Consider the following 15191-nt stretch of genomic DNA (forward strand, 5'->3'; position numbering starts at 1 on the left):
TTAAAACTGTTTCGTTTTTAAAAAGGATTTTTCTTCGGAGTGAAGTCGTTCAGTAAAAAAGAGATTTAGTTTTGTATGATTTATTAATACTGTTTACGGCTTAATTTTTAATATTAATTTTAACAGATTGAGGAATTTAAATGTTGTTTTCTTATTTATATAACAGAGTCCGCACGGGTGGGTACCACCACCCCGCCTATTTCTGCCGTGAAGCAGTAATGCGTATCGGTTCGAAGGGTGGGGCAGCCGTTGTAACTATACTGAGACCTTAGAACTGATATCTCAAGGTGGGTGGCGTATTTACGTTGTAGATGTCTATGGGCTCCAGTAACCCACTTAGCGCCAGGTGGGCTGTGAGCACGTCCACACATCTAAGCAAAAAAAAAACCAAAAAACTGCTTTACACCCAAAAGACATCAAAATCATATCGATAAACATTAAACAAACTAATTAACTGTTTCAACAAAAAACGAAAAAGATTTCCAACAAATAAAAACAACACGTGAACGGGTATATTTTTTCTTTAATAAAACATACATTTATATTTAATAAAAAATACATCTAGGTACATTCGTAACATTTTTATTATTCTTCAACAATAATAAAATAAACCAACGATTTCGTTAAGTAACGCTAATTATAAACCTAAACTCAACGAGATACAGTACATTTTTCCTAAAATCATAAGCAACTAACTCGGATTTACCGGGGTAAATTTTTCTTTCTTTATATTTTTGTCTTTTCTGCGACATATCAGTTTCTAGACTAGAATTTTAACATCATTAAATATGTATATAAAAAAAGACTCCTATGTGTTTTATCGCATGAATATCTGTTATACCGTATTAAGGGATCAATACAGTATGCCTTTAAAAAAGTTAAAATGGATTAATACCAACTAACAAGTCCATTACGCTGGCTAGAAAATGAGCATCACCTATGTATGCCGTTAAAAATATATCACAAACGGCCCGCACACCGTGAGCAGCAGTGAGCACTCGTGAGCACAACTGAATACATGCGCCCTTTATCGTAATCACAAATACGCTACATCCTCCACAACTCAATCAGCACTTCAACTATTAAACTTATTGCACAATGAACACCTTATGACCTTAACAAATAAATAAAAACTCAATTTCATTCATAGTTTACATGTCGAGTTTGCTTTTTCCAGTTACTTTCTTCTCTTCGGCGACTCGACTGTAATTACAAAAATTACAAAAACACATTAATACATCTAACTCTCCTATAACACGGTAGATAATATGTTCCTACAAAGTCCAGTGTTGTGCAAAACCATTTTGTATGACTAGAAGTCAGTACAAAAAGGATAGTAATTTTCTGAACGAAACATCTCAACTATGCCTCTATGTATTTTTTTTACCTATCTATACATATAAATAAAGTTGGAGTGTCTATTTGTAATATTGAAATAACCGCTTTTTACTAAATGCATATGGTATATTATATACAGTACATACACCTAAATATATTTTTTTACAATTTTTGTGTGTCTGTCTGTTTGTTCCGGCTAATCTCTGGAACGGCTGGACCGATTTTGACGGGACTTTCACTGATGGGTAGCTGATGATATAAGGAGTAACTTAGGCTAGCTTCGCCCGCGCCCGCGGTGTCACCCGCGGTACGATAATAACCGCGGGTAACATCGCTGGACTCAGCTATCAATGATATAATTAAATGTTTTTGAAGCGAAGCGAGGGCGGGTTGCTAGTTATACATAAAAAAATATGTAGTATAATTTCGGTTATGCTCACATATTGTGTGTTCAAAAGTAATTTTTTAAATAGTGTTTAAACAAAAATCACATCATGTTGTAGAAGTACCCGTGTTATAAGAAAGTTACCCATAGTACTAATAACTGGTCGCATAACAAATCACAACTCGAATAACTAAATCAAAATAACATACTTATAATGAGATTTAAACTTTAAAACCTATTAATACACTTTAGGCATAAACACAACGGAGATTCAACGGCCTTATAACTTCATAGGTTCTCTCAACACATATTTCTCTATATCCATAAATTTTTTGTACACATCATAACTCGTATTGCTGGTTTGTAAATACTTTCTAACTATATCTAAATCTTGGAGGGCCCTAATCTTTGTAACCCTCTCTTCTATTTCACTGCACTCCGGTTTCTTTGTACCGATAGCCAGTATCTCTTCTCGTTCTCTTTCGACTGCTGCTGGGTCCTGGATTTTATGGTTCCCACCGAAAACCGAACAATTCGTTCCCTGGCCGGTCAGTAGCTCCTCGTCCACGTTCAAAAAGTTGTCCAAACTAGGCAGCTCAGTGTAATATGTGTCCACATCGTAATCCCTCAACAGTTTACACATAATTTCCTCATCGTTTTCACATACTTTAGGCGTCAAATTCTCCTCAACGTTTCGTTCTTGAACGTCAAAGCCTAGATTGACAAAGCTTCTCGATATAGCACAATTAGGAGTCCGTTCCCATGCTTTCATTATCATGTACAGAGCTTCCAGGCTGGTGGTCCTCCTGTCTACTCCACGGACAACATTCATGGCCTTCTCAGTTATGAACAGCCGCCTGAATTCATCTTTGAAACGATTAAAAATTCCATTCCTCACCGGTATTAAGCCGTTATAAGCCTTCCACGGTACGAAGACGAGTTTCAGATTGGAGAGCTGAAGTTTGGTGTGCACAGTGGCTCTGTCTAGGACCAGAATGGCTCTCCTGTTGTTCATTTGAAGCTCTTTATTCCAGTATTTAACGAAGCCTTCGAACATTTGCGTTGTGAAATGCGCATTGGCGTGCCTTATGTACGTGACGGGCAAAGTATCGGCATCCCTATACGAATGCAGCAGAGGATCATCAGAACCACACACCAGGAGCTTCTTTCTGTCAGTGCCCGTCGCGTTCACACACATGAATATCGCCAATCTGTCCTCGACGTAGCCTTGAATGAATTTCTTGCCTGCAGGTTTCTTAACCCGGCCCTTCGAAGGATTATAATAAATTCCGACCTCATCAGCCGTGTAAATGTCCTCGTCTTTAACACCAAGCCTAGCGTCGCACCACTGCTCCTTGAAGAAAGTCTTCTTCCATTTCGATTCTGGTCCTATGCTAAATTCTCTCTTGACGGGTACTCCCCTCAACGATATGCTGTATTTCTTCTTGAAGCCGTCCAGCCACTTCCTGCTGCCGTCGAACGCGATAAAACCATTTTCTTTGGCGAACAACTCAGCTATATCTTGCAACATTTTACCAGACACTTGCACCTTATTCGATTTCTGATCCCTGTACCAATCCAGTATTCTTGCATCTAGTATGCTATTCATATACATCTTGCTTCTCCTTCCCGCTTTCTTAAGGGCGCTAAACGTGTCCCTTTCCTCCCAAACCTTGTTCACTACATCCGGGGTCAGATTGTATATCTGACATATATCGGTGACAGTCCGTCCTTTGTACAGCTTGCTAACGATAGCGCATTGTATGTTTTCCGGGAGGTCCTCCTTCCGGGTGCAGTTCAAGTTTTTGGCCTCACTGTTGAGATCTGTCGAGTCCTCAGAGTATTCGGTAGGGCAGCTCGTGTTTTGATATTCAATGTCCGGGGCCGAAGGAATTAACTGATCGGATTTATTTGTAGTGTCTCGAGCACTGTAAAATATAAAGGTCTTATTATATATTATTATAATTATTTTAGCTACTTATATTTTAAACTAAATACAATGATTGAATTGTCTACTTCCCTAAATGTAGCTTGTATCTCAAAAGACCTACTTCTTTTAATGATATTATTTATTGTTATAGGATGTTTTGTGTGTCAGCACGAATAGGCACCATCACCCTGCCTATTTCTGCTTTGAAGCAGTAACTTTCGGTTTGAAGTGTAGTGTAGTCTTTGTACTCAAAAAACTAATCTTTATAGCTCATATCTCATGGCATTTATGGGCTCTGGCAACGACTTAACACCAGGTGGGCCGTGAGCTTGTCCATCCACTTATTCCAAAAATTAATGATTATACTAACGTTTCATCAGCAGTTTGTGTACACATTCCATGGAGTGTATGCAGTCTCCTGTGTCGATTCAGCTGTATCCTCGAATGATATTTAGCCGGACATACATCACAGTGTTCGGTCTTCTCATGTGACCTCAAATGTCTAAACTGTAATTATTTATCATAATAGAACAGCAATATGAAAATATATAATAATGGAACTATGATTCTGATCAAAAACATATTATTGCGTATTCATGTATGAAGTCGTCGTGGACTAAAGGATAAGACGTTCAGTGCGTTACTTAACAAATGTTCACGATTGACTTCCACGGCAAAGGAATAACATCGTATAATAAAAATCAAACCCGCAAAATTATAATTTCCGTAATTACTGGTGGTAGGACCTCTAGTGAGTCTGCACAGGTAGGTACCACCATCCTGCCTATTTCTGCCGTGAAGCAGTAATGCGTTTCTGTTTGAAGGGTGGGGCAGCCATTGTAATTACACTGAGCCCTTAGAACTCGTATCTCAAGGTGGGTAGCGCATTTACGTTGTCTTACGTAGTGAACGGTCGAATCACTACTTGAACGGTCAAAGGTCACTTGAACATCTTAAACTACTCAAAACAAAATAGGGCCCACTCTAAGTTAATCTCGAATTTCGTCGAAAAAAAATTGTTTCGTAGTAAATAGTGAAGTTAAACATTTCGAAGTATTGTTGACATGTTTATCTAACGTTATCAATGTTTCAAGTCAGGAATTCAATGGTGCGTAAACAAAAAAAATTAAGTACTCCAAAAAACGTTTATTACTCAAATTCTTAGTCATTTGTACCTCAGTCACGTAGTGAATGTTACAGTCGCACCTCTACTTTTTTTCATTTTGACTTGATTTCGGTGTTACTCGCGATCATTATGCCTGGTTCTTGGCGCCATATGGATGTGGAAACAGCAACAAGAGAGGTGTTCATGCTTCAGGAGGGAGAATCTCAGAAATCAGTGGCAAGACGTCTTGGTGTGTCGCGACGGGCTATTCGAAACGCGTGGGAACGCTTTCTAGAGCCAGGTAGTGTTACGAGGAGATCTGGATCAGGAAGAGCGCGAGCTGCAACCGTCCAGGAAGACCGGTATATCAGATTGACTGCACGTCGAGAGCGTACGATTTTCTCCCGCGTCTTACAAAATCGACTGCGGCAATCGACTAGCACACGAATTGGTGATCAAACCATTCGAAATCAGCTCCATGAAGACGGACGACGCTCCAGATCTCATGTTATTCGTCTAAAATTGACAAGAGCGCATCGTGCAGCACGTTTGAGGTTTGCTCGCGAGCACGCGGAGTGGACAACGGACAACTGGAGAAATGTACTCTTTACGGACGAAAGTAAAGTGATGTTTTTCAGCGACGAACGTCGAGTGCGCGTGTGGAGAAGAGAAGGAGAACGTTTTTCAGAACCTTGCATACATGAAAGGGGTCGTTTAGGAGATCCAAATGTTATGGTGTGGGCTGGAATAAGCTTGCTCGGTAAAACTGAGGTGGTAATTCTGGAAGAAGGCCCCATAACTGCCTCCCGGTATGTCGATCGAATAATTCGGCCCCATGTCATCCCATTTTCACAAAGAGTGGGTGAAAACTTCGTCTTTATGCAAGACAATGCTCTCCCACATACAGCGCGAACAACCCAGAGAGCTTTCTCTGAGGCCAATATTACGGTTTTACCGTGGCCGGCCATGAGTCCCGATCTTATCCCCATTGAACATTTATGGAACCAACTGAAAAGAAGCCTCAAATCGAACTTCAGTAATGTGACTAATCAACAAGAGCTCATAAACGCCCTAAAATTGTGTTGGGGGCGAATACCCGAGGAAAACATCACCCACTTGATTGAAAGTGTCCCAGATAGGGTCAGAGAGTGCATACGGAACAGAGGAGGACCTACTCGCTATTAAGCACCATCAAACTCATTGATTTAGTCAATAATAAAAATCAAAATCAAACTTTACATAAATCAATAATTTCTGTCAACTTTCCTAAAAACTGTAAATTTTGACTAAATTCCATAAAATTGGCAAAACTTACTCTTGTTAACGTTTACACACTTTCAAAAACCTTAATTTATTCATTCCTAATCATAAAAACTGAAAAAAAAGAAGAATCTGTAAAATTCACTTAAAAACATGGTGGGCCCTATTTTGTTTTGAGTAGTTTATATAAGAACAGTCAATTATTATTCGTTCTGTTTCGTCTTTTTGTATGTCTGTCTTTTCAGAAGTCAAAAAATGTACCGCGTCGTTGCTGGTCACGTACGCTCTCGTTCCATTTATTTTCGAATTATTTTCAAATGTCTGTCTTAGTCTGTCTATGTCTAGTCATTGTAGGTTTTATGTCCTGTCAAAGAGGTTGCACGCCACGACACGTAGATTACGTAGATGTCTATGGGCTCCTGTAACTACTTAACACCGGGTTTGCTATGAGACCGTCCACTCATATATGTTAAAAAAAAGCTTTTACAGCAGCATCAGCAAAGAACGTGAAACAAGTAAAGACGTGTATAATAAACGAAAACTAACCAAATGCCCTTTCGACGTGAACTTCATATCGCACAATCGACAGTCAAATTCCATTGTTGTATGTATTTTTTGATGCAGACGTAAACTGAAGGCTTTTTTGAAATATCTCCCGCACTCGTCACATTTGTGCCTGGAAAATGTGTGAAGATTATGTAATTATGTTGAACCGAAGCCCATAAGCATGAAGTCAGATCTATTTTTTATTAAAAGTTCTTTAACTAAACATTATATGCTTTTTTTTATTCTTATCTATAAAAGGTTTTATTGCCTTTGTAGACATACAAGCATATGTCCTACGTGATGGTGAGTTGTTACCATAGCTTATTGACGTCGGCAATGCCAGGGGCAGAGCCAAACCGCTGCCTACAATTCAAATTCATCACAATTTGAAAAGTTTCAAATCACGTATATCATTAATTTATGCCTCTTGCGAGAATCATTTAATAATAAATCCTAGCTCACTAATGAGATTCAAAGCCACAATTTACATACAAGTGAAACCCACATAACCCTTAGCACCACAAACGCTACCAATCAGACCCACCAAATGACTGTCACTCACACTCATGAACTTCATAAGTGTCAATGGCAATCTGCTTGGGAAGTACCGCTATAAATCTTAATCTAGTATCTAAAAATAAACTTGGTACCTTAAAATTATCTAAACTGTCTCATTGGTATCAAAATCTATAGTCCTAATCAGGGTACCACTTAGATCTGCTTTTGTGATATTTCATGTTTAATTTTTTTACCTGCATGTTTCTTGAAATACGGTACTCGCATGCTTAAAAAATACAGTATGTAAGTAAGTGACTGAGCTGTACCTTGTTTTGACTTGATGCTCTAATGAATGTGCTCTCAATTCCTGTGCATTTTTATATTGGGCACTGCACAGATTACATCCATACACTTTAGGTTTTTTCTCTTTGCTCTTTCTACATTTGTCATTTCTCCTCCGTTTTGATGTTGCCGGTTTGTCTTCCTTCTTCTGAAAGTAGTCGACATATTGCAAAAATGTATATATAAAAAACTTTTTTTTATTGCTTATATGGGTGGACGAGCTCACAGCCCACCTGGTGTTAAGTGGTTACTGGAGCCCATAGACATCCACAACGTAAATGCGCCACCCACCTTGAGATATATGTTCTAAGGTCTCAAGTATAGTTATAATGGCTGCCCCACCCTTTAAACTGAAACGCATTACTGCTTCATGGCAGAAATAGACAGGGCGGTGGTACCTACCTATGCGGACTCACAAGAGTAATCAGTAAATTATAATTTTGCGGGTTTCATTTTTATTACATAGTTATTCCTTCACCGTGGAAGTGAATCGTGAACATTTGTTGAGTACGTATTTCATTAGAAAAATTGGTACACGCCTGGGATTCGAACACCAGTGCATTGTTCAACACGAATGCACCGGACACCTTTTCTTTTAGGCCACAATGACTAAACTTTATTACAAAATAACAGTACTGTTCTCATACTGATACGTGCACATTATTGATTACTGATAAGAGTGTAAATTAGTAGTTGTAGACTAAAGTCAAGGTCATGTATCTAACAAATAACAGGTACTGCTCCGTTCTTCTCTTGCTATAAGCCTGAAGCAAACTATCAGTTTCACCTGCTTAATGATATCATTATCTGATAGGACCTGTATGGATAACAAAGTGATCATGATATACATAGAAATACCTTTCCATGTCATCAGCTAGGGATACTTTGTATGAAAGTTAATAATAAGTCAACTAGCTAGAGGTTTTTTTTCCTACCTAAGCTGGTGGTCTCGTGAGACCATTTCAACATAACCTTAACAAGTAGGTGAGCTTATGGGATTAAAACCTGACGATCGTGCGAACACTTGCTTTGCAGAATCTACCACCAGATCGGAAACATTACCCACTGCAAAGAACCGGCGAGAAACTCTGTGAGCTGGGGATGCTAGACTTGTTGATAATTCAGATGTATAAAAACTTGTTACTCATGTTATATAGTAAGTTTATATAGAGGTTAGTATAAAGTATCAAAACTATTTTTAAAAGTAACACCTGGGTTCCTGTTATCATAAAAATGTAACCAGATCCAAACTGCCAGACTTCAAGATACTATTAATTCTTGTGGCATAAAACGTAAAAAGTATAATTTTACGAAAAAAAATTATAGTAATACTAAATAGATAGTCCAATATTCGTATGCCGGCGAATAGCACATCAGTCGTGCGTAGTCCCGAAAACTTGTATGTTCAAGCCGTTGGAAATAATATAATGAAAACAAAAAACCGTAAACTATTTTAAATTATGTATTAGAACATTTGATACGATGTTTTTGTCTTGTGAATGGTTTGCGACCTTTTCTAATGAATGTTACTATTTGTTTTGTTTACTTACAATGCTAAAATCGAGTGGCTCTTCGTCATACTCGTCTACTTCTGTTGAGACCATTATCTCAGATATTATAGGCTCATAATCGCTATCGTCACCACTCTTAGATCTGGCGAGATCAACTTTTCTCTTTACTTCAGATAAACACTCATCATCCGAGGAGCCGTCGGAATTTCGAGTTTCATCCGTATTATTAGATGCCATACTCATTTACTACACTATCATAACATAAAATATCAACAAATTTAACGTTTAATAAATATTTAACTGGTTACATTATTAATTTACATTTTAATTTTTATCAAGAAAAATATACACAATAAACCGCTAACGCCATTTTAGCTCGATTTTTGGCAGTTTATAGAATGTTGACAGGACCATTAACGTAAAATGTAAATTCTCGTAATTATTTAAATGATGTATGGTTGTGTATGGTCTGTGATGTAAGTGTAAATTTCATAAACTAGTAATTGTCAAAAATCATACAAAACAGTGTTGATGAGTAGGTATTTTTTAACGTTAAGTAGATAAGGCTTATGTTAGTATGTTAGTCTAATATGAAATACCCAACATTCTGTTAAGAAATTAAAGTCAAGAATTTGTAATCTCATAAAATATCGATCTCTAAAATCTGCACCTAAGTTATTATTTGTTGCAGACACTCATAATATTTCAGAATAAAATAATACAAGAAAATACTAGTTTGAAGGTTTTTCAGGGTAACAGTTTATACTGAGGTGTGTTTAATTAGTTCTATACAAATAAACAAGAAAAACACCCGTTTCGTGTGAATACCTACTGAAACAAAGTGCCAAAAGTTCGTTTCTTTTTCTAGAAATGAAAAGCTTCAATTTGCAAGCATAGCGAATCTCGTGTATTTTAAGTCTGAAACTAAAATGGAAATAAAATAGCTGAAAATGATTTTTTTGTGTAGTTTACAATGAAGTAGGAAACCTATGGAAATGAAACGTCAACCAAAATTTCGTGCCACTGTGACGTCATCTGGCCACAAAACATGGCGGCTTTAGTGCTGTACAAATGATTTCAATGTTATCAGGTTTTATCGATAAACGTTCTTGGCTCATTTTATTTTAAATATTGTTGAGTATTATTTATTTGTAGAATTTATACTTTAATGGGAAGTAAGTAGGTATATTGTTATGTGCAAATATGATATGATTTAGATGGGTGAAATCTAAGACAAGTTCGTCCTTCGAATTTGCCAAGTAAACGATATGATGATTTTTAAAAGTTGCTACACTGATTTTATAAAGTTGTCGTTTGTCGCAAAACATAAAGATATGGCGTAGTTCAAAGCCATCAGCCTATTTCTAGCATGCTAAATGTTATCGTATTTTGAGTACGTGTTTTTCTTAGACTATTACAATCTATTTTAATTGTTTTGCTGACTCTAAAGTCCGTAACATACTACCGCAGCGCACCCCAAGGAAGGTGCGCCGCACCATTTGAATCACTTTCGCTTGAGAGTGATTCAAATTTTAAACTTATCAAGGGACCGCGTGAAAAAAAAAACACCTACAGAACATTTATTCATAAATTACAAACGTCATTCCTTGTGACTTCCTCTCTAAAATCACTTAATTATTAAATATTTAACAAATTTACAATAGTGTTTTACTCACTGCGGAATAAAACTATTTTATTTAAATAGTTCCGAAGAGATTTTGTCGGTAGCCTTTTTCCCGAAATATCTAAACAGAATGTCTAAATATGTTTTGATGACATATTTTAAAGTGGTATTTATGATTAGTGTCATGATCAATAGATTCCGACCGAAAAATGGATTTTTCGGATGAGGGCTGCATAATGAATTTAAATACATATAGATAATAGTTTTAGGACATCGACTTTCTTGAGATCCTATAAAATACGTTTTAATTATTATTTTTGTATGTTTTAAGCATGATAAATTATGAAATTTTATATAATCAATCATATTAAATCGATATCATAGTCAATAAATAATGTACAACCCAAAACAGACGGCCGAACTGACGTGACAATGACATTTGGCGCGCTAAACATGGCGGATTTTCGGCCTCATTAGACGGAGACGGAGATATTTACGTATATTCATGTTTCATTTTATGTACGCACTGAAATACTGTTATATTGTTTTCCTGCGAGTTAAAGTGCTGAGTTAGAACGAGATAGATATATGTTTATGTATGTGCCTTCAAAATGGGTGCTATTTATATAAGCAATTGTACGTATAGAATAATATGTCGTGTCCCTACTATATAGGTCTATGGTAGTTTAATTCACAATGACATTGATTTTGTTAATCTGGCAATAATGTTCATGTCACAAAAAGTACACTCAACACTGTCAATGAACCAAACGAAAAAAAAACCAACGCGCATCGCTTCTCTTTTGGAATTTATGGTGCCGTAACAAGGCTCCCTTTTGTATTAGCAAGACGAAATTTTACTCGCGATCAACCTAAAACGCGTAAACAATGCGCGATTAGCATAACCGCTCGTTGTCGGCAATGTTTATACGAATTTGGCTGCATTGCGTTGCAATATACGGATCAATATCAATAATGACCAACTGAGCTAGCGTCATTACGCCCGCCGTGGACAAATGGAGGCAAAATCGGGCGTCGGAATCCAAGATCACTGGATGAAGAGCATGATGGAGCCTGCCGGCAACGACAACAGTGACCGTTCGACTGTAAAACGAGAAAAAATGGCTGAATATAACGGCGAAAACTCTTATGATATGAAAAGACAGCAGAATGAGTCTAGATACCGATGCGATGTATGCGATCTGACCTTCCAGGCAATGGATTACTTGATATTACACAAGAAGTTTCACGGGAACGAAAAGGACTTGCCAATACCCCCGCCGGAGCAGACTTCGACAAAGGACGCGCCGAAAAAACGTAGGAAATTCAAATGTGACCAGTGCGATGTGAAAGTAAACTCTCAATATCATTTAGACATACACAAAAGCAAGCACGAAGGTGCAGCTTCAAAGAAATACATTTGCGAAGTCTGCGACAGAAGCTTTGTGGCCGCACAGTTCTTGAAGAGCCACATGCAAACCCATTCGGCGACAAGTACTATAAACTGTGAGCTGTGCAACAAAAGCTTCACGGGCCAAGCTTACCTAAAGCTCCACATGCAGCTACATAATGACGTTAAAAAATTTAAGTGTTCAAAATGCGAAGACATGCTACCTACAAAGAATTGTCTTAAGATACACATGAAGAAACATACAAAAGTGAAAAATTTTAAATGTGATTATTGTCATAAATTATTTGTATCGAAGATAACAATGGAACGACATCGTCAGACGCATGAGGGACAGCCGATCGACTGTCAAGTTAAATGCACACAGTGTGATCGAACTATGCACTCCACATTACTGCGCACACATATAGCGAGGGCTCATTCATCCTCACTAGACGATGATGTAAAACGACCTTACAAATGCACAACGTGCGGAAAGAGTTTTATCGTAAAAATAAATCTTAATTTACATATCAGAGTTTGCCATCCGGAATTGGCAGATCCTGAAGACGAAGATGAAGATATAATGACGGATAACTCATAGTTTATAAGATAGTTGTAATGGCTTATTAACATTATGTATTACTATAATATACTTTTTGTATGATACAATTTTTTTTTACAATGATTGAAACGTCTTATCGATTTGAACTCTGAATATCTTATAATCTTAACTGACAAAAAGATAGGATTATTTCCAGTTCCCTTTGCAACAAGTGTTTGTATATTGGAATCAAAGATAATCTGTTCGCAGAAGTTTCTTCTTTCTTTCCTATTACCCTCTGCTGGGGTTTAAGGTTCGAATCAAATCCTTCCATTTAATTTTTCATTTAAGTTTTAGTAATATAAAAATAATAAAAAAATAAATATGAAATTTGTATAAGAAAATGTTACAAAAGGCTGTACGTACTTCAAGATGAGGCCTTATAATGATTCAAGTTAGAGTTGGGAAAGCCTCGTAATATATCCTTAATTATTATCTATTAAAAGATATATTTATAGTATAAATCATTTTAAGTAGGTATAAATTATTAGACGTAATAAATCGCAAAAAATATGAACCTACATTATGTAGGTATGTAAGTTCAAATTTCGCGAATATTCTGTATTTCTTTTCGGCAGAGGGGTCTTTCCCCATACGCCCTTGATCTGATTGAAGATATCTGGCCTGAATTAGGTTTTTGCCGGAAGTCTTCAGTGTGCTTAGTGCGAGTTTTTTAACGTTCTCGATAGCGTAAAAGTTAGCACATATTTGTATGAAATGGGATCGTTTGCCTTCCTTTGCCGCTAGGGGCGCTGTTCCAACTGCATACAAAATTGGGTTAACTTTTACGCTATCGAGAACGTTAAAAAACTCGCACTAAGCACACGGTTCTATTATAGTTACCGCTACAAATTCTCGTATGACATAATCTTGCTTTCGTGGCTTTACAGTCTTTAACCCGCAAATTTTCAATCAGCTTCTACGTTTCTCGACTTGAAGCTAAAATATCAGTTTATCTGAAAGAAAAAAAGAGACCATAGTATCAAACATTTAACAGACTATAGTGACAGAGACCTTAAGAAAACCACAATATCAATGTACAAAAAATCGTGAAGTAAGACTTGTAAAAAAATATTAACAGGTCCATTCTTAAAGTTAGGTTGTCAAAATTTGAATAACGCGCCAATAGCTTCTACCGGTAAGAAATACCTACTATCTTGTGTGAGAAAAAGTAGAAAAAAAGGTGTAGTTGTATGCAGCTAAACACAAATAGAAAACTATGGAGGGTAGAAGTCTGGGGTCATTCATCCATCTCAGTATAAAAAGTGTTCGCTGAAAGGGAGCCAATGAAGGCGGAACCATTGTAGCAAGTGGAACAGATTTTAAAACTCAGAATCTCAGTGGGCTGTGTCGATGGGTTAGTTCACTCGTCGAATAGGTACGACGAAGATTTCGACGAGGACTGTGACCGGCATATTAAGTGTATCTATGGTGACTGGTGCTTGAGAGGCCTAAAAGCACCGAGAGTGAATCCGGGGAATCCGACAAGACATATTTTGGACAACGGTGGCTTTGCGTTTGCCCCGTCGCGGTCGGATAAGTAATTAGCGGTGGCCACGATAAGAGGGTTTTCGTGTCGCGCCACTTTGTCGAAGTAAGTACCACCGCCCTGCCTATTTCGGCCGTGAAGCAGTAATGTGTTTCGGTCTGAAGGGTAGGGCAACCGTTGTAACTATACTGAGATCTTAGAACTTATATCTCAAGATGGGTGGCGCATTTACGTTATAGATGTAGGTATATGGGCTCCTGTAACCACTTAACACCAGGTGGGCTGTGAGTTCGGTCCACCCATCTAAGCAATAAAAAAAACCTACCCACCTTGTCTAGATGTTAGAAAACTAGTAGACACTGGAATCCAGATCGTTATACCATATATTGTGTTATTGGCTAACAATGTCCTAATTTTATTTTTGACTAGCTGACCCGGCAGACTTCGTAGTGCCTCAATCGATAAATAAAAGACCTAAACTTTTGTATAAAATAAACTTAAAACAAAACAAACCCGTCCGACGGGGGACACATCAAAGGAAAAACAAAATTGTGACTTTTATTTAAGTCCGAGCATTTTCATATTTAGGTATCTACCTTTTAAACCTTCTCTGGACTTCCACAAATAATTCAAGACCAAAATTAGCCAAATCGGTCCAGCCGTTCTCGAGTTTTAGCGAGATTAACGAACAGCAATTCATTTTTATATTTATAGATTTGACTTATTGCGACCGCCTGCCTTGGGTCAAGTAGTAAATCACTAAACAAATCAGTGGAAATATAACCGCCGCATAGAAATAACGTGAATGTCGCAACCCATCCACATGTCATCAATTTTGAGGTCGTCGTGGCCTAAAGGATAAGACGTCCGATGCATTCGTATGTAACGATGCACCGGTGGTCGAATCCCGCCGGCGAGAACCAATTTTTCCAATGAAATACGTACTTAAAAAATGTTCACGTTTGACTTCCGCGGTGAAGGACTAACATCGTGTAATAAAAATGAAACCCGCAAAATTATAGTTTGCGTAATTACTGGTGGTAGAACATCTTGTGAGTCCGCACAGGTAGGTGCCACCATCCTGCCTATTTCTACCGTGAAGTAGTAATGCGTTTCTATTTGAAGGGCGGGGCAGCCGTTGTACTGTTAAAACTGAGAATTTACAACTCATG

The 15191-nt window shown here is 37.5% G+C and overlaps 2 protein-coding genes across 2 annotated transcripts; one reads left to right on the forward strand and one right to left on the reverse strand.

The window, feature by feature from the left end:
* Positions 1–505: 505 nt before the first annotated feature.
* Positions 506–9366, reverse strand: LOC101740559 (tigger transposable element-derived protein 4). Its single transcript, XM_004930712.5, has 5 exons — positions 8955–9366; positions 7389–7552; positions 6565–6694; positions 4024–4160; positions 506–3651 (listed from the first exon to the last, which is right to left on the reverse strand). Exons 1-5 carry the CDS (start codon positions 9156–9158, stop codon positions 2004–2006), a joined length of 2283 nt encoding a protein of 760 aa, XP_004930769.2. The 5' UTR covers positions 9159–9366; the 3' UTR covers positions 506–2003.
* Positions 9367–11225: 1859 nt separating this feature from the next.
* On the forward strand, positions 11226–12598 carry LOC101740693 (zinc finger protein 765). Its single transcript, XM_004930713.4, has one exon. It carries the CDS (start codon positions 11556–11558, stop codon positions 12528–12530), a length of 975 nt encoding a protein of 324 aa, XP_004930770.1. The 5' UTR covers positions 11226–11555; the 3' UTR covers positions 12531–12598.
* The last annotated feature ends 2593 nt before the right edge of the window (positions 12599–15191 follow it).

The sequence above is a fragment of the Bombyx mori genome, chromosome 23, assembly GCF_030269925.1.
Source record: "Bombyx mori chromosome 23, ASM3026992v2".
Classification (NCBI taxonomy): domain Eukaryota; kingdom Metazoa; phylum Arthropoda; class Insecta; order Lepidoptera; family Bombycidae; genus Bombyx; species Bombyx mori.

Bases quoted from the DNA above. Each gene is read 5' to 3' on its own strand.
- LOC101740559 (XM_004930712.5), bottom strand. From the start codon at position 9,158: ATGAGTATGGCATCTAATAATACGGATGAAACTCGAAATTCCGACGGC. The intron at 6,695-7,388 runs GTACAGCTCAGT...CACATTTTCCAG, and splicing joins GAGCATCAAGTCAAAACAAG to GCACAAATGTGACGAGTGCG. The intron at 3,652-4,023 runs GTTAGTATAATC...TATATTTTACAG, and splicing joins ACACAAACTGCTGATGAAAC to TGCTCGAGACACTACAAATA.
- LOC101740693 (XM_004930713.4), top strand. From the start codon at position 11,556: ATGGAGGCAAAATCGGGCGTCGGAATCCAAGATCACTGGATGAAGAGC.